This window comes from Dryobates pubescens, chromosome 8 (genome assembly GCF_014839835.1).
Source record: "Dryobates pubescens isolate bDryPub1 chromosome 8, bDryPub1.pri, whole genome shotgun sequence".
In the NCBI taxonomy this organism is placed as follows: domain Eukaryota; kingdom Metazoa; phylum Chordata; class Aves; order Piciformes; family Picidae; genus Dryobates; species Dryobates pubescens.
Genome location: NC_071619.1, coordinates 26862363 through 26883137, shown reverse-complemented (window position 1 = coordinate 26883137; position 20775 = coordinate 26862363). Strand labels below are relative to the sequence as shown.

Here is a 20775-nt window from a genome sequence, read left to right as displayed (position 1 = left end):
AAGAAATAAATAGGAGGAAGAAATGGACAAATCAGCCAGGCAAGAAAAAACAAACAAACATCAACAAAACCCCAAACCAAACAACCACACACAAACAAAAAAGAACCACAGTGAACACTGCTTCCCTGTATACATAAAAAAATTTCAACAACAACAAAGGTAAGTGTAATATCCTGCAAAAGGAAGCTGTAAAGATTCTAGGTGATTATCTTAAGCTAATCCCCTGCAGTATTTTTAACTAAAAATAGCATTATTTATAAAGTCAAGACTATGCATTCTTTTTCCAATAGCCTGTAATAAAAGGCAAACATTGATAATAGAACTTTTATATAAATTTACATAGACACAAAACTGACCAGCACAGATTTCTGTAACACCTGGAAAACACAAAAGCAAATCTGGACTACTATAAGCGGAACAGTTTCATGTATGCTACATAAATACAATGATGAAAGGACAAAGAAAAAGGCCTAAAATCTCATTAAAGCCAACTGAATTTAACCACTCCCAAGTTACCTTTCCACCCTAGAACATTTGTTTTGTAATGCTTCAAGGACGGCTGTGCTTATTCTGAGCTGTGCAGCAGCATGTTCCAGGATACCGGTTTAAACCTCAGCATTCCTGGGAATAACACTACTCAGCAGGCTTTGGTAAATACCCCACTGATTTGGAAAACCAAGTTATAAATTGTAGGAGTGCCCCTCAACATCTTCAGCAGCTCTCCTTATTTTCCAAATACTGATGTCCAAGGCAGAAAAGAAAGCTGAAGATTAGTCTTCATGAAGAAGAGTTCTCGCAGAAAGTTATTTCCATTTCTTTGGAGCAAGCTCTGAAGCACGCTGTTGCTGATAAGCATACGGCAACAACACTTCTACATGTAAATGGAAGTGTCCTTGGATCATGAAAGTGTGGGGGACAGCACAGCAGCAAAGCTACAACAAGCCACACCTCCTAGAGTCAGCAGCATCTCAATTCCCCCATTAAAGAAGAAACAAAAGACGAAGCTGCAATTACTCCTGCGACTCTTTTCCCACTGGAGAAATTGCTAACTACCTTTAAAGGCCAACAGCCCTTCATCAAATCTTCCCACAGGAGGGAAACTAACCACACTTGGTTACAGTATTCTCATCTCATGACTGGGTGATACAAGACCCAAAACCTCGCACTTCTAAAAGGCTGTATGTTAAAAGCACAGTGCTAAAGGAGATGAGGATATTTCAAGCAATGGATGAAGAACTTCCCTTCTGAAGCCAACTAAAGTAAGAATACATTTTGAGAGGAGGGGAGAGAATCTGAAGACAGTAGTTTGCCAGTTCCCTGGCTCTCTGAAACTTTCCCATCCTCTTCAGATATTCCTTTTATTTTCATAGGCTGAGGCTGAAAATATTGTAACATGGATGTCTGAAATAATGCACAACCTAAACTAGATTAATGGAAGCTGATTAAAAATTCTTCTTCGAGATCTTAACAGCTGCAAAAGATACATGTAACCTCTTAAATACCTTCACCAGGAAAGCTCTAAGGCCACACAGTATTTAAAATATAGTGCTTTGTTTTCTGCCAAAGGGTCATAAGACTTCAAATTATACTCCCCTGGAGTTTTTTAGTATTTATACTACTGGGCATAAACCCACCATTTTTATTTCAGTAAATCCATTCTAGCCAATTTTTATGTCAATTAGTATGGAATTTTAACACCAAAGGTTCAAACCACAGCTCCTTACACTTTCAGCCTTATGCTGAGAGCAAAAGAGAATTCACTTCTGAAGGTTTTCTTTATGATGCAACAGGGAGGAGCTAACTGCAAGCATTAGAACAGAGGGCTATACTGACTGACAGGCAGGTGTTATATCCTAATACAAAGGCTAATTTCTTCAGGTTTTATCTTCTAAGCCAACATAAAGCCCTGAACATATTAAACACAGAACTCCTTCTCAGTCTCTGGGTGTACAGTTCATAGCAGTGTAGGAAATAGAACCCTCTGAATGCCTGCCTCAGCACTCAAAAATTAGCTTACAGATAGCCATACAAACAACATTATCTGTGGAAAGAGACAGGCAATATTCATCATCTTGTTCTGATCTGTGCAAGATTGAAAAAAAAAGATGATGTCATGGGTTAAGCAATAAACAGGAGTTATAGAAACAGGAGGATTGCAGCAAATGTTTTTAAGTGGATGAGTCTAAGCACAGATCTTTTCTTTACCCTTCCAAGATCTGTGTTTTTGTTAGTGTTTTCTGCCTGGTACAAAACAAAGATTCCTTATTATATTTCACGACAGAGATCTGTGTAAAACCAACTTTATCTTCTACATATGAAGTGCATTATTGTCACAACTTACAATTGCTACTATCATAGATTGAAAGAGAATCTAATCATCTCATTTGGCTTGCATATATGCTCTAAATGCAATGTAGTCTCTGTTTCTAGATGGTGCAGCTGGGAGAGAATTAGTTTCCATCTGTGAGATACTACAGTATTCAACACATTTGCAACACATCACAACATAATTTTCAGAAATAGGGATACCCTAGAAAAAAACAACACCCCTCCCCCCCCAAAAAAAAAACCAAACACCCAAACTACAGGTGAAACTGACTGGGCCTGTGATAATTACTGCTTAATCATACCCAACTTTCGAGACAGAGTCTTTTTTTTAATATATCCTTTAAAACTCATGCCTAAGAAAACACAGAAACAGAACTACAGTTCATAAAAACCCATCAGGTTAACTCACATTATGAATACAAGAAAGACTCAAACAGGAGACAATGGTATGTGTATCTGGATGCTTTAGCAACGAGGAACCTGTACCAGCTGTTCCATGCTTAAAGGAACTTATCTTACATTTTATCATCAACAGATATCCTGCTAGTGACAGAGTTACATGAGCTGCATTCAGTGCCAAAACAGCATTGAAATAGGACACTGACTATACCAGCTGATTACCACCTAGAGAACAAATTTCATTTGTTGTTGGTATCTTCAGATTGTGACAGGTGAATTCAGAGAATAAACTAGGAGTGGAGAAAATAGACTCAAATTGATTCCTCTTTGAAGATTTTGAATGCGACAAAACTATAATAGACATCTCCTACCTGCACATTTCATAGGTTTGTAGGAAACAAAACAGAAACAAATTCTGAAATAATTCTGTCACAACAGATTACTAAAATCAAGGATTATGTCATCAATATTATCTTCCTCCCCCAGAATTCATCTCTCTCTACTGCTACATAACACTGACTTTTCATGTGTTCAGTTACCTGTCCATTAGCCAGAATTTTGGGGAAAAAACCCCAAACCAAACTGGTCCTAAACAGACAAAATAAGTCTCAAGAACTGCAAAAGAAAACATCAGCTCAACAAGGTATATATCTTTTAATCTACCCTAAGATGAAATACTATTTTAACTGCAGATTACTGGCAGGAGTTAAAATGTTACTTGTGGAGATATAGCTCTAAAAAACTCATGCCATAAACAATAAAATCAGAAGCTTCTTCTTGCGGGGATTAAGTATTAATTAAATATCATTAATAATAAATATTACATGAAAAATGACAAAAGCCTAATAAGAATCTTTAAAACACTAAAAGAACATATTCCAAGACATTCTAAAAATTTAAGATGATCCTAACATCTGTTATACTGCAATACGGCAAAAGCGCATTACTAATTTTTGCCATCTACGACCACTCATCTACTCAACCACTCAACCTGTCATCAATTCTTTAAATACACACTTAAAAATTAAGACTTTGCAGCTTACCCTTTATTTTTCAAGCTAGCTTAATGCTAGCATCAAACCATGGCCATATTTTTTTAAACATAAAAACAGTTCACTCTCTTGCAGCTGACAAATCAAGTGTGTTTGAGAAAGGAAAGACAAAAGCTCAACTACATTTATGGAAACCAACAGGTCTGTCACCATGCTTTGGGTGAAAGCAGGGAGGAATTGGTTTCTGTACAACAGACTTAAATTTTCTTAGTGAAAAAACCTGCATCACATTTTGAATTTAACACCACTCCTATTCTCACATAAGAGAATAGCACACTGTTTGTAAATGTATACATAAAATTTAGGCAAAGAAAAAGAATCAAATAATCTAAACATGGTCTTTAAACATATGGTTATTCAAAATGTTACTTGTTTTTAATTGCTACCTTTCATAAGCTTCCCTCAGCAGGAAGGAACAGTGAATCAAACAGCTGAAGAACAACCTACCAACAGCCTTTTAGAGAAGAAATTTTGCATGTAAAGAAAATGCTTCCACTACAGTCATACTTACACAGAAGGAAGGCAAAGTGTCACAACTGCTTAGCTGGGAGATGTGAGATTAATGATGACGCTTACAAGTTCCATTTTATTAAGCATTTCACTACTGCTAAGGCATTCAAATAAAAGCATGATACCCACCGTGATGTTTTCAAGATCAAGATGCTTGTTGTGAACAGTTTCACACAGTCGACGAATTTTTTCCTTAATTTTGTTCATGTCTTTTTCATTCAGCAGCTTGGCTGAAGAAGCATCTTGTTCCAATTCTAGAAGCCGTATCATCAGGTCTAGACTAGCTCTGTCTAAATCCATGTTCAAACGATCTCTGCTCAGGATGTACATGAGAGCTGCTGTACAAAGGGACAAATTCTTGGGTTTGGAGAGGAAAGAAAGCAAGCAGTTAGTTTGTTGTACTCACGCTAGGCAAATCTTTCACAATTTTTAATAAAGAAGCTGAAGATTTACAAAACAAGCCTGAGAAGTCCCACTAAGCGCTAGCATGAATACTTGCATGAATGTTGTACATAGATACTTTCTAGCAAGTTACTAATGCATTCTCCTAGCCAGTACAGCCAAGACATAAGACACCTAATACCTTTACAAAAAGCTTGCAGAAAAGCAGAGTTTTCTACGTTCAAAAGACTCAGTGCTGCAGACAGAGTAAGAACCAGTAACTCTAGTAACAGTATTACAGAAAACACAGACAGCAGGAGAACGTCTTCCCTCCTGCTTCATTCCCATCAGCCCTTCACAATAAATGTTACTAACTCAACCATCCCTATGCTAAACAGAATTGGTATACAGGGACCTCTTACTCCCTAAAGAATACTTAATCCTTCTTCATGAAGGACTTCAATTGCATCTCCATGAGGATTCAGAAAAGCAAAGAAAAATCATGACTGTCAAGAGAGGACACCTGACAGTGAATAGATCAGAGCAAAGCTATCTGTCCCTAGGGCTGCTAAGTACAGCCCTTGCACGAAGACTCATCTTTCCAGGTGAACTCCAAGTTATTATTATGGTCAAGAGGAGAAATTGTCATGGAAAATTGAGTTGTGCTGGACACACTTTCAGAAACCTTTGACAATATCTGGGGGGAAAAAAAACAGCCGGGGGTGGGGAGTTGGGTTATATGGGTCTCACCAAGCTCAACTCTTGAGACTCAACATGCTGTACACATCTATAACAATTCTTTTTTAATAAATTTAAAAATAGAGATAAACTAATCCTGGGATGTGAATGTTGCCCAGTTCAACAGGAAAGAGCAGAATGTGTCATAGCAGATTGACATCTTGTTTAGATTCCAGCCAACCACCAAAGCTATCATTAGCTGCTTCTGTTTATTTTAGAAGCCAAGTGCTCATCATACCTGGTTATGCTAAGCAGTATCAGCATTTCCAAAACAGGATTAGGCAGCTGACAAGTCTATCAAAAGCTACATTAAAACTCCTTCCTGTCTGATTGAAGGAAAACCTCAGGTGAATAAAGACTTCAATCTGACTACTGAAGATGCATTTGGAATACAGAAGGAAGGAAGGAAGGAAGTCTTTCCAAATCTGCATTTCCTTTCATAAGTACAATCTTGAAACACAGAGTGGCTTCTATTTGGTCTATCTATATAGGCAGGCCATACCTGGTTTTCCCTTAATTTCTATTAACTTTCTCCAATGAAATTATAAAATTGCAACGTTTAAGTATAGAAATTATTTACTCTGGATTTACTTGGAACTGCTTTAAAGTGTAAGAAATTTCAGGTTCCTGGAAAAAAGACTTTTCTTTCTTCAGAATGGCAGTTACTAAAACAGGACACAGAAGCAAACACATTCCAGAGAAACCAAAGGTGACTCTGCTAACTGCTGTTCAGCCAATGTGGAACATCTATGAAGAGCTATTTTCTGGTGACCAGCATTATCTAAGTGAGCTTCCTGGTTAAAATCATGCTTAAGCTCCCAAAGGAGATTCTGTCAACTAGAAAGCAGGCAGCAGTTAAGAGGGAAACTGCTGAATTTATAGACTAGAGGTTGCCAATATTTAGACTTTTGAAAACGCCAGTGTTCTTAGATCACTGCTCAGAAATGCCTCATAGATACTCTGAAGTCTGATAAGGGCAATCACACTCATTTTGTAAGCTTCTGTGCCAAGCCCTTGCCTGTCTCAGGCTTCCTTCTTTGCAATCCAACTGACTTCCTATTATGCACAGAGTAGTGGTCCTCCTCTCACATAAATGATGTCAATATTCCCCTTTAGACACTCCACCCAAGTTTTAATATGTTTGAGCAGAAGAAATCAAAACAGGGGACTAAGACATTATACAGCAGGCTTCAAGCAGCAGGAGGACTAACAGAAAAGGAAAACCAGCATACAATGCAGAAGATGATCAGGCCAATAAGTCTCTGAATACTGAAGTGCAACCAGGAAGACAGTGATGCTGCAAAAAGCAAGGACTTCAAATGTGAATGATGCTTATAAGATGGAATGAACCTGCTTCAGCTACATGCCAGTGACATGAATTTTCTAAAACTCATTTTTCTTACTCCTTATAGGTAAGTTGGTTTAATCTTGACTACAACTGCTCCACATTTTGCTCTGATCTCCTGTGTTAATAAAGGCTAACCACACTGTCTCAGAGCAATCTCATGCCCTAACATACATAGACTTCCAAGCTGAATTTTCATTCAACATCCTAACAAGTAAATAATAAAAAAACCCAACCCGAACAAATAAACCAAACCAATAATCAAAGAACCAACTCAAACCCTCAAAATTCCACTGTTAGAGGCTGCAGCTGTTCTTTTTGGGTGGTTTTGTTGTTTTTTATTTCCCCTATTCTGTTCCTCAAGATGCTTAAAACACATTCTGCTTCTAAACAAATGTGGAGATGAAAAAAGTAAAGTAAGTAGAATTTGCTCCAGACAGAAATTTTATGGCATATCTAACTATAGAGTTGCACTCCATACTTCTACAGAAGTATGGAAACATCCTAGCTGAAGTATACTCCATAAACAGCAGACCATTTACACCCACTTTCATCCTTCTCTTCCTTTGCTTGTTCTATTTATACTGCAGCTTGTGGGAACAGATGGTTATTTTCTAGGGTTCAGCACTACATTTAATGCACTTGATTTTTATTTTTTTTTAATTGGTCACATATTGAAGACATTTCTGGGCTTAACTACTGACAGCTAAAATAAAACCTGAATTTTCATTATAAAAATTAGTAATACTCCAAAACCTTTAGAAGATAGCTGAATAGATAAAGTCAACTGAAAACAGAAACTGTAACTTAAATATAATCCTATAGGAAAAATTTGGTGGAATGAGTAGTTTTCATGTAAACATTTTTAGGTGTAGCTCAGTCAAATAACCAGTTATTTTGTTTTCCTTGCTGGAGTTGGTCTCTCCTCTCAAGCAACCGGCACCAGAACAAGAGGACACAGTCTCAAGCTGCACCAGGGGAAGTTTAGGCTCGAGGTGAGAAGAAAGTTCTTCGCTGAGAGAGTCGTTCACCATTGGAATGGGCTGCCCAGGGAGGTGGTGGAGTCACCGTCCCTGGGGGTGTTCAAGAGGGGATTGGATGTGGCACTTGGTGCCATGGTCTAGTCATGAGGTCTGTGGTGACGGGTTGGACTTGATGATCTTTTGAGGTCTCTTCCAACCTTGGTGATACTGTGATACTATGAACTGCCCTCTTATAGAAATGCAGAGGTCTCCTACTTTCTCAGTCTATTCCACTTTATCAGTACAATGAATGCAGTATTATGCTCATATTTGTTTCAATTAGCAATATCATTTCCCATCTCCAAAATACTGCAAAGAAAAAGTTAACAAAATAATTGTGGGGTTCCCCAAGTTTTTATGAATCTTATAACAGATCAGAGCTGTGCAAGCAAAGCCTAGTGTGATTTTTTTTTAATTCTTGTGCTACTCAGCACTGAAATTTAAGGGAGAAACTTCTATTCATTTTGAACAAGCTAAAATTTTGTGAAGTAATTAATGAATGAAAGGGTTATATATAAACACAGCAAGGTTATACAGAGCAAGTCATCAGTGAAACACATATTGTCAGGACTTAGAACATGTATTTTAGCATGTATTAATAGTAGTTTGATAAATCAGTAGTTAAAATACTATGTAACTCATACCAAGAAGGCACTGTAACTACATTAAACCATTAACTACTGGTATGTTTTGGTTTTTTTCCCCTCTCCTGACAAAAGGGAGCTTTCCATCAGATATATTGCAAAGTCATGAATATAATCAATGCTTCTGGTTACTGCAGACAAATCATAGCATGCAATTTCCTTCTGAACTGTATGTGCAAGTTCTTTTGAAAGGAATAATAGGAAGTGGTAAAAGGCCAAGCAAGCTTGGGCAGTTTTCATGGAACTGTAGCTGTCCTCTGCACATCTGCAACTCAGGGCAGTGGCAACTGTCCCAACTAACACACTGATACTCACTTTATGTCTTGTATCACTTGGCATTATTTTGACAGCTCTCCAAATACTGAATGCACTGAACCTGGTTCCTATGTTTTACAGTTAACTACTGCTAATTTTTGAGAGAGATGCAAAATAAACTATTTTTATGAATTAGATACTTAAAGCTCTACAGCTATTTTCCCCACTCACAGTAAGATGTCAAATACAATCCCTTAAATGTCTGTTTCTGTGGGTGCAAAGTTTCCTTCTGCAGTTTAATATTTCTAAAAGAATGCCATGAAGTAATAAACCTAATTGGATTAAGGTTATCTACCACCCACTTCCAGTAACATTTCTCATGTTCACCTTTTCTAACAATGACTGAAAAAACAGTCACACTCACAAGAAGTGTGTTACAGCTGATCTGAATTTGAAAAGTTGCAAAGGAAAACCCAAACAGCTTCAGCTTGTAGCTCTCAGGTAGCGTTACAAAAAGCAGTTAAAGTTTACCTTTCCTAGATTTATTATAGAATACTGCACATGCTCGAGGTATCCTACAACTGCTATCACAGCACTGCTTGAGGACCTGAAAAATGCCCCACAACAGCTCCAGAAAAGGTAATCATTGATGTACAAGCAAGCCTGGAGATGAGAACTTGGAGCACATCTTTTATTATAAAGGAATTTTTAAAAAATTGTTTTCTTTGAAAGAAATTACAAATACAACAAGAAGTCTATTTCTAAAACCTTTAAAGAAGATATAAAATAGCAACCCAAAGTACAGTCAGGTTTTTTTATGAAAAGCTCAAATGACTTTTACAAAGAATTTCCAAATCCAGAAACACATAAAGAGTGGAAGATAAATTCATCACTGGAACACAAAGGCTCTTATTTTTCATACCTACAGATTACTGAAATGGAGTCACTGATCTCAGATGTACACTATGCTAGATGCTTGACCTTCAACTGTGTGTACATAAAATTCATCTAAAGTATACAGGTTATCATCAAACTTTAATGAAATACCCCATGTGTCCATACCTGGTGGTGCTGGGAATCATCCAGTGTTTTGAAAACCATGGCTACCATCCCATGTGCTCTCAGATGCATTCGGAAGCTGGGCATGGCGCACTTGGTCGCCAAGCTGATTACACTGGAGAAAATTTGTTCTAGATTAGAACAGCTGAAATGAAGGCTTTTACAAAAATGGCAAATAAACAAGTCTACAAAACATGAGTGACCACCTATACCTCGGCCCCTGACAAACTCTGTCAGTATGTTTCCTTAAAATTTCTGGAAAGCAAGTTTGTAATTGGTGAACAGAGCAGCATTTTATTCAACAGCTGCTTACCAGCACCAAAATAGGTCTGCTTTATTTTAAGACTGGATAAAAACAGGTATCCTGAACTTGCTTCTTTCAAACAGAAGTTGAAATAATTTCAAATAGCTAAACTGAAACTAAAATATTCATGGATTAAGAACAAAGTTCTGATAAGAGACATAAGAGAGCTTATTATGGATCAAGGCATTATCAGAAATTATAAATGTGAGCTTCCATCACTGTCATCTAACTGACTAATAGTCGCTCTTGTGCCTGAGTACTTCTACAGCAAAATGAGTATTTATTGCTGCATTTATGGTTGCTGAAAATACAACAGAAGTCAGGAAAAATCTAACAAATCTATTAGTATTATCAGTGACCAGCGCTAACATCTCTATTTTAAATACAGAAGTCTTTTTCTAGTTTTATTAGCAAGCTGTCCGCCATTTCTGGCACAGTGAAACATAATTACACTGTCACAATTTGATTGCTTTTAAATGTGCAGTAATGTGGGAGTGAGTCTGTAATCAAGACTTCCATGATTAGTGGGGAATCTTATCACAGAAGACTCACGGGGTATGGTATGTTTAAAGAAGTGTCTTTCTGTTTCTGATCACAACAGCTTACCTACCAGTTTCTGATTCTTTTAGGTCTATTCCTATCCTTACACATTGATTAAGTTTGAAATATATTTTTCTTTTAATTTGTTAACTGAAAGGAAAAAAAAATGTATGGTGTTTATACAAGTTACATGTCATGATATAAATCTGGAAAGTAAAAGAAAGTCAGTTTAAGATCTCAGGAAGCTTGTTGTATGAGTGAATTAATTGTGCTAAATATGAAAAACACTCCTAAACTAACATTAGGCTATTAATTTATTCTTATTACAATGCACACACAAGCTGGATAATAGATTTCTAGTGTTCAGTGACAATGTTCAGTGCTAGTTTTTGAGGAACATGAAGAATAATTTTTAACATAGTACTTTTAAAAATATAGAGAGTTTTTTCTCATCCACAGTCTAGTCTCAAGTAAAGTGCCTTGATCATTTGTCCCTGAGGATTCAAGATTTTCCTTCTCTAACATTTTAGCTTTGTTAATCAGAGAGGAAAATTTACAAGTATTAAAACTATCTGTAATATGTATATATAAAAAAAATTTCATTACACAGATAAAAAACATCATTCTAATTAGTTTTAAGTCCAGGGAATACACACCGATATTAAGTCAAACTTTTTTAAAGCAAGCCAACGTTTTTGAACACTGATTTAGAACAAAGTTTAACTGGAATATTAGGAGTGCAGTAAGTAGTTCAAGACAAAGCGCCCAATTAATACTGAGGCCACAATACTTCCAGTGGATACCAGCTATGTTATTTCTCAACAGAAGAAGAACAAGTGGCTGGAGTGAAACTGCATTTCAAATATTACATTAGTTCTAGATTATAGCCAGCAAACTTCTGAGTCTGAGGGATTTTAGTTTAGAATTGAATGTTGCATTAAAACGCAGACCAGACGTTGCACCTAAGATTGCACTAAACAAAGAAAAGTTATCAGAAAAAAAAATCATTTATAGCAACAAGGAGAACAAGTGTGTTGAAGATGTCTCTTACTGCACACGATCCTATTTCATCTTCCTAATCATAGTGCTTTTGATTATTCACAATATATCATCTTGGTGATTATTTTCAGATTTTATTCTTTGTAGCAGAAGTGACAATTAACACTTTAAAGCAGGGTCACTTCCTTGATGAATATTTAATTCAGTATCTCTTGTAACTATAAATCAGTGTTTTAAGATATCTTACCTAAGGCAACGTGTGTTTAGGGGCTGATTGCTCTTCAATCCACTTAGCAAGTACTCAATATCATCTGTGAACTCTTGATTTTCACCAAATTCCACTACATCATTGAAGTGCTTTACATGCTGAACAACAGTGTATAACTGGAAGAGACAAATATTTTGACCTAGGTAAGTTGCTCTTGGTATTGTTTATAACCTTAACAAGTACAGTTTAAAATCTATTCAGTGTTGAGTGCATGGAAACATTAACAAGTTAGGAAAGGCCATTCAATTATTTAGATACAAATATTATCTTTAACAGGAAAGCCAAATTTCATTTTGACACTGTTCCTCCAGTACTTAGGATTACCAATAATTCTTTATCTTAAAAATTTGTTAAGAATACTTACTTCTTTGTCTTCTTTCCTACATTTCAATGCAGTTACTATCTCTTGATAGGGCTGAGTAGGTATTGTCACAGTTTTTATCACTTTGGGAGGTGGTGCAGGAGCCTTAAAAACTCCATCATCTTTATGAATTGCCTCCTTTGAAGATAGCCTTACCTATTAATAAGAAAGTGCTAAAATGGGCAGATGTTTTGAGCACATAAACATACACTAAATACATCAGGAAACAGTACAGATGTGTAATTGTCAAACTCACATTTTTGGGACTATTTAGTCCTTGCCTTACACTATCAAGATGTACCTAAGCTGTGTGATAATGTACCTACTCTTCAAAAAAATAACATAAAGATGTTGGAAATTACAGGCTTTTCAAATACAAAACACAGTTCTAAGTAGTCAGGGAAGCTCCAGTGGAATTGTGAAACCAATAAGAAACAAGTCCTTTACACTGATTCATTAAGGTTTAGGGTAAGTCAGTCAACCATGTTCAAAAACAATTATTTCTTGAAACTTACAAGTATCTTACCCTCTTACATTGGAGCTTCCAGAAATGACTGAAGTTGGTTGCTTTATTGAACCATCATTAAGTACATTGGCCTGGATATGAACAAAGCATTGAGCAGCGACTATCTCTACAGAGCCTAAACTGAAAACCTCAGTGATTACTCTTCTCAATTCTAACTCCTGGAGGGTACTGCACTAATGTACTCAGGGTGCAGCTGTCAGAAAACCAACCCCTCCAACTTGATAATCCAAACTGTACTCTGCTGTAAGTAGAAGACTACCAACATACATTTTGCAGCACCGTAAGAAATTGCCACAGAGAAATAAGAGGAATGGTGCATGCCCATGTCATTTCATGGTATTCTTTGTACACTGGCTTTATTTTTGTTGTTATTGGTTTAGGAACAGAGTATTATACCATGAAAATACAGCAAAATCTACTCTGAACTACTTCCTGAGACCAGGAAGTAGTGAACTTCATGTTAAGTCTAGAGTAACTACTAACAAGTTTCCAGCAATTTCAGGCAAGTATTAAAGGCTTCTCCTCCACCTACTCCTCTATTAGTTTGAGACTACCGTAAGCTTCAGTGTCAGTTTATCTTCTGATTATTGCCTTGGCACAAATTCAGATGAGAAGACAAACTACAGAAAACGAGGCATGCAGGAAAAACACTTTCAAATGCCAAATTCGAAGTGCCAATGCCAGCGGACATTTAAATCATCCTCAGTCTCTAAGTAACATAAGAATTTTTTTCAAACTGACTGAAAAAACCCCACAGAATTAACATGCAGGCCTGGATGATGAATTAACTGTTACAACAGGAGATATTTGAGAGAAAGCCCTCCTGTGCATTGTACGTTCATAGTCAAAATTAAAATACAAGCCAAACAATCTGATGTAATAACAGAGTATTCTTTACATGCTGCCTTTATCACTGTGCAGCACTTCAGCATTTGCTTGCTTAGACTCCAGTGGCTAAATGCTAATAAACAACCCTGAAAAGCTGGTTTAGAGCACATACTGGAAGACACTGATCTTATCAGTCTGTGAACACAGGAGATCCACTCAAGCATCTCATCCAAGTTTTTGTTACTGGCTTTCCCTTCAAAGCAGAGAGGCCGTAAGATAAAGTACTTGGCTTAAGCAGTTTGCATACTATGGATTTCTCACCATAGATCTAGGACAAATTTATCCAGATCTTCAGGTAACAAATTCCTACAGAAATTAAAGAGGCAGGATCATCTGCATAGGGGTTACCACTGAACACTTAGATCAAGGCTCATTTATCCAGTAACTATTAGATGTTAATCAGACATGTAAATTCAAGTCTACCAAAATAAAAAGTGATTGAAGTAACTTCAGATGCACACAACATGAGAAGCAGATACAGACAAATTCCTTTAACTGGTTTGTTCAGCCAAACCTCTACCATATTCCCAAATTATTATTTTCATGGTTCCAATTACAAAGTGGAAAAAAATGGCAGACAGACAGACATTTTGTTAGCCTGAAGAGGATATACTCATAGTCTGTCTGAGAAGACTCAGACAAAAATCTGTCTTCAAGTTAGCTACCAGGGAACTTCACAATGCATATCAATACACAGATTCAGTAAGCAACAAAAGCTTCTGTTAGAATAAAATAAAATAGACCAGACCAGGTTGGAAGAGACTTTCAAGATCATCGCATCCAACCCATCACCCAACACCATCTAATCAACTAAATTATGGCACAAAGCACTCCATCAAGTCTCCTCCTAAACACCTCTAGGGATGGCATCTCCATCACCTCCCCAGGCAGTCCATTGCACATAATTTAAATTAAGAAAGGCATTTAGGAGAAACCCAGGAATGAAATCTATGCTCCCTCCTCAAACAGTAGCAGTAATGGTTATTTCAGAATGAGTCATCTGCATTTTCCAGGCTGTGCTGTTAACAGGAAGGCTGGTATACTGCGAAGATGCAAACAAAGACAACCACAGCTCAGGAGCTAGTACCAGACCAACATGGACACAGGTGGAATTAAAAGTAAAACAAAATCCCCAAAACCCTAACCAAAACTCAAAACTGATGACAACAGCAAAAGCTGAAGACTTATCACTGCAAAAATAGGTACTTCCTGGTTTTCTGCTCTCAGGTAAGTACTGCAAAAGCAAGGCACCAAATGAATTTTACTGACAGTGTACAATGCTCTCTTGGCATAATCAGTAATAACTTTTATACATATATGAGCCCAAGTCTCTGGATTCTCAGGGTCTAAAAAGAGCTAAAAAGCAATTACCTTCACCTTTTGTCTACTCTTGTAGGCATGCTTAGATCTGGTATGTTCATCTCAGTATTTCTCGCTATACACAGAAAATTTAGGTTTTTTCAGTGTCTATGGACTCAAGTCAGCAATTAACAATACTCCATTAGAAAGGAAAATGAAAAAGTTTTTCCTTTTTGACCTGCAACTTGCTGATTTCTATGGGAACGGGCAAGTTAATCCTAGTTCTCCACTGTTCAAAACATTAGGTATCATAAAACCTGAAGTACTTTTTTGTATCTGCATATTGAAATTACATGGAAAATACTATTATAGAGTGCTTCCACTAATGATTCTTCTCCTATCAGCTAGCCAATGGTTCACATCACTAAGTGGACTTCATTCTGAATTATTGTGACACTACCAGATATCAAGAACTTGTGTTTCAATAAAGCATCAGTGACTCTTAAAAGGAGATTTACTAAGCTTGAGAAAAAACAATCTACTTACTGGGACACTGGCAGTTTTCAAAACTGGTGGTGCTGGCAAAGCCTCTGATTCTGGCTGGTTCCAGTGTCTAGCATTATATACAGCTTTTGTGGGAGACTAAAAGACAAAAAGGAAAGTTATTTTTTTAAGCAAATCTACCACTATATACTTCAAAAAGTACTGTAGCAATAATGCAGCAAAATAAGTAAAATAAAATTTTCCCCGTTCTGTATTCCAGCAACACAAGTTCTCAATATTGTATGTATGAGAAAACCTGAAAGACTTTGAAGCATCTGATGATTTTGAAGACAGACAGACCCAAATAGCAATTGCCATGATATATACCTATTTAAATTTTTTTCAGACTTTCTGCTTTTTAAATTTATTCAAAGACAAAAGGTCTGTAACCTTCCTATAAACAGACAGCTACGGGGGGGAAAAAAAAACGTTAGCAAACATCCTGTCAGAAGAAAATATGTCTAGCTGCAAATCAAAATATAGAACTGATATGACTTTGAAGCTTGGAAGAATAGAAAATACTCCAATGAAATGCCTTAATCCATATTAATAAATTAAGAAGCCCTTTTTTTTCTTCTTCTTACTCAAAAATGTGTCAAGGCAAATCAAAGTTTACTGTCATTAAGTATTTCAGAAATATAGTATCATTCTCAAAGGCAGAATTATATTTCAAGCATCTGAGTTTACTCATCTAATTGTAGAATAATATTTCAGACTAGTACACCCTAGCAATTTTTGCAATTTCCAAACATTCCATGTATTGTGTAAACTGTGTAACTACACCCCACCTCATACATGTTTACACAGCATTTACATGTGGAAAGAATAAAGTTCAAAATAATAGTAATTTACAAACTGGCATCAGAAAATATGCTTCTGTCAAAATACAACATATCAACTATTTGAAGCATATACTGGCTAAAGGACAGCCCACAGAAGGGCTACATGGAGCCAACCTAGCTGTACCAGCTATAGATGGCTCTGCCATGTCAAATGCCAGAAAGTACATTTTGTAACTCAAGAGCTTCTGTACTACTGTTAAAAACTCTGCTACATCCTTCCATTCTTTACAAGAAAAGAAAGCCCTGACTAAAAAAATCTTCAAAGAATATTAACAGAATGAAAATCTTAGCTATGAGTTTTCAGAGCCCAAAAGACTTGTCAAGCACTAAATCACTTTAGTTTCCTGACAAGAGAAAAGCCTCTTTCCCTTCTACAGTGAGCTTTGATGTGGTCATATAGAACTTAACTTAGCTAGATTTACTTTTTTTTCCTGTAAAGCAGTACTCATGTACCAGTTAGCAACACACACACAGTGGCCATTTTCTTGGGTTTCATTTATTTCCACTATACAAAGTACTTCAGCAGCCACAAGCAGCTACCATGGCCACACACAAATACCAAAATGATGGTTTTTATCATTTCAATTTTTAGCTTTACCAGGTTACAGAAGCACTAACTTGCTCAATTTCCTGACAACTTCACCAAGCTCTAAAAGTTAAACTGATAAACCATTTTAAAATTCAAGATGTTGACGTTATAGAGGACATCTCTGTCCACCAGTAAAAAGCTGGTGTTCTATAGATCCTTATTTGAGAAAAGTAATTGCTGACAAAATGGTTATAAAGTTAACTCTTTTCTCCTACACATTTCTGAGTAGCAAATTCCCACCCAGAATATCACCCAAGGTTTGAGATGAACAAAGGACAACTTAGTAACAAAGATGTGCTTTTTAATCATGAAAGATACAATGTTTCCAAAATGTCTGTAATAGAAATTAACCACTGAATAGCTTTCATCTACTCACCTTTTACTGAAGTACTCCAAAGTGTTCCACCAATTATTTCAATCCATAGGTAAGGTTGCTAAGTGAGGGTGAAAGTTACTGGGAGCCATATGGAATAATTCAAGGAAATAACGCATTCTCTCATGTAACCAGCATGAAAGTGCAGCTTACTATTTAGTATCAGTTTCAGCTGACGCACAGTTTTTCTTAACCTTGCAGGGGTGCTTAACCACAATTATGACAGAAGCGTACTCAATTCAGCTGCCTCAAGTCTCATTAACATAGGATATTCTCTATTAATAGTCCCAAATCTCAGTTACAGTCTCTTCTATCCCTGCTTAAAGGATAGTAATATATTAATATTGCTGCATTTCCTGTCTGGGAGCTACACGCTGCACGTAAGATTTTCAGGTCACAGCAACAGGAACGTTTGGCTCAGCTCACCCAGCAGGGTGATGCTGCAGGGAAATGCAAGCCACACATCAGGGTCTTAGATTGATGCTGTTCTGTTAGCTCAGTGCATAACTGCCATTTTTATGAAGTTCACGGGAAGAGCAATACCATACTGGCTACTCTGGTACCTAAAGCCTCTGCCCCATCTGTGTGTTCCTTCTTCAGGCCTTTTTGCTCCATGACAGACCAACCACAGCCCCTGTCGGCACGGCCGGTACAGAGTCATGCTGCCATTCTAGCTTGTCTTACTCTGGGACAGGCTCTTGCTGACCAGGAGACAGGAGTGTCTGCAGTCTGGCCTGTTCAAAATATACCACCTCTAGGGCATACAAACTCACAGAGTAGGGAAGTACAGATAACAGAGACCAAATTCAGTGATTCCATACAGAATAAGAACAAAGTGTCCAAACAGCTGTGCCAGCATAATCAAAAAGTCCACACAGCATAAGTGTGTTTTCTTTAGCAGAGAGCAACAGCTGATGCGTAGGAATGAGTTCAACAGGGTAAAGAGATTAAGACAATTCCTTCTAAACACTCAGGGCTCAGCAGCTTCTTGAGTCAAAGATGGCATCCTTTTTAGTTAACAGTAAAAAAATATATTTTTTTTTCTTCCCTTATGTTCCTTAATCTCTTACTAAATCAAAAGCTAGGGTATTCCAAACTGTTTTGTGACAAGGCATTTTACAGCTTACTTAGGCACTACCAACACAATATAGAAAGCAGCCACATTTTACATAAGAAAATCAATAATACCACCAATAAATGTGCTCTCAGAAATGAGGGCATCTTCATTTAAAAGTTCTTGTAACAGACCCTAAACTGCGATGGAAAATGGTTATTATTTAAAACCTCAAATACCTATAAAAACTATGTTCTGGGCATTATCCCTTGTAGTACTTTCCACTTTCAGCTCTAAGTCATTTCACCTGTGATTCCCTGCCTTCCCAGTAATATTTCATTAGACAGCAGACACTGCTCCTCAGCATCCGTGCTGTCTGGTGCAGTATCCTGACTACAGGCAGCTCAACCACCAAATACACCTGCGAAAATCTAACAGTTTTCCAAAGAAATGTGTTCTAATCAGTTCTAACACATTCTGCTGAGACTTCAGAGCCTTTCATGCGCAAATCCTCCCATTAGAACCACCTCTTAAAGCAATCTTTATAGCACAAAACAAAGATGTATTTCCCAAAGAACTGCAAAACAACTTTGCCAATAATGATCAATCAGAAAGCACCATGTAGGCTTCATCTAGATTGCTGTGTGACAGTACGGAAGCCAGGAAAGGTGTCAAAGTTCAAATGAATAAACAAAGGCTTTTCAAAAGGGCTTGATCACAAAAGCAAGGGGGTTGGTTGGTTTTGGTGTGTTTTATTTTGGCCTTGGTTGGGTTTTTGGGGTTTTTTTGTTTGTTAGGGGGTTTTTTTGGGGGGCAGGGGGTTGGTGGGTTGTTTTTTTTTGGGTTGCCTTTTTTTTGTGGTTCTTTTTTTAAGGTAACTCAAATGTTTGTGCTGACAAGCTTCCCTGAAGAAGCAACACTGGTATTTAAGCAGCAGCAATCCCCTTTCCTTAAAAGGCAAAACAATCTTGCCATTATTCAAATAATGCAGACTTTTCTTTAAGAATTCTTCCTCAAGATTAACTCAGAATAGATAAAAGTACAAGTACATTACTCCTTTGAATTCTATGTTCTTCAGACAAATAACTTTTGCAATATTAATCAGCTGTAAGAGCTTCTGCTGAAGAGTTTCATTTTTTCATATGTATGGAACTGACAGTTGTTTACACACAGATAGATGTCTGAAAGAGCACAAATATTCCAATGAGGGTGTAATGCATATTGTACTGCGGGACTCTGCATACTGGGGAACTGGGGTGGTGGTGATTCAAAACCAGCATTTGTATTGGGGATTTTACACAACACACAGGGCTGTCAGTTTTGTAAGATCATCTCTAAATGGCACAACTATGGGTCATATTTAACCTATCTCTGAAAGCCTCAAAGGTGAAATTTTTATGAGTAGGCACTCTCCATACACCAGTGCAGCATTACCTGGCATTCATAGACATAACAGCAGAAAATAAGAGCCATGGACATGAGTCTCGCTGAAAGCACCAGCAAAACAAGAAAGACAGCAGCTATCTGCAGGCAAGACTGCCTTCCAAGGTAGAAGACAATGGCAAAAGAAAATCCAAACATATTAACACACAGACTGATAAACGCATTATTTATACCCAAATGGCACTCAAAGGTTGTATACCAGATGCTCATTAAAACTACAAATAACCAAAATAACTAAATAAACCAAAATACACTATTATTTACTACTCAGCATTCCAAGAGTACTACTCCGTCTTGCACGTCTCCTGCTAACAAATATGTTATGCAGAACTACTCATAATGGACTGTTCCTTTTGCAAAGAAAAACAAATTACACTTCAAAACAGGAAGATGGAACTTCAATTCATCACAGGCTAAGCTATGTGTATCTAACAACAAGTTATTTTTTACTCCAGATAAAACAGTTAAAACACCTAAGCAAACCATGACCAAGTAATTTATTTAGTGTTGAAATGTGAACCAATCTCCATTATTTGGTTTACGGTAGCAGATTAGCTCAAATAAATCACCTCTGGGTGCCATGGACCACTTATCATGAGCTACTGTACCATTTAATGTAATACAAAAACCACTAGGCATGTACGTAGCTGGACAACTACAAGTTGTTAGACAAGGCTGCAAGTATTGAGAGTAGACAGCACAACAAGCAGGAAGGAAAAGTATGACTGAAGTTTTTCTTGCATCAGACTTCTTTAGAAATACAAAATGGTTTTCCTTACTGAAGCTCAAAAAGAAGGTCTAGAGGGGAGCACATAATGATGGGTCAAACATCCAAGTGAGATCTGAAAACTTAACTTGAAGAAACAGGACATTTAGATAAATGTGAGATTAATTCTTTAACAGAAATAGCCAATGGTGTTCTGCATGCTGCTTACACCGAGTATACTCAAAACTGGTCAGCTCAGAACTAGAAGCCATATGGTTATGGTTACTAATTTGGCCCTAAACCTATA

General features: G+C 37.0%; 1 protein-coding gene across 3 annotated transcripts in view; it reads right to left on the bottom strand.

Annotated features, from left to right (window-relative positions):
- WAPL (WAPL cohesin release factor) overlaps nucleotides 1-20775 on the bottom strand; it is a 73708-nt gene that overhangs the window by 12126 nt on the left and 40807 nt on the right. For 2 of the 3 annotated variants that reach the window (XM_054163736.1, XM_054163737.1), the window contains exons 5-9: nucleotides 15465-15560; nucleotides 12209-12361; nucleotides 11824-11960; nucleotides 9737-9848; nucleotides 4419-4646 (exon numbers count right to left, since the gene is read on the bottom strand). In XM_054163736.1, the coding sequence (XP_054019711.1) occupies nucleotides 4419-4646; nucleotides 9737-9848; nucleotides 11824-11960; nucleotides 12209-12361; nucleotides 15465-15560 (726 nt within the window). The remainder of the gene's footprint in view (nucleotides 1-4418; nucleotides 4647-9736; nucleotides 9849-11823; nucleotides 11961-12208; nucleotides 12362-15464; nucleotides 15561-20775) is intronic. The other variant, XM_054163738.1, reaches the window with a different exon arrangement.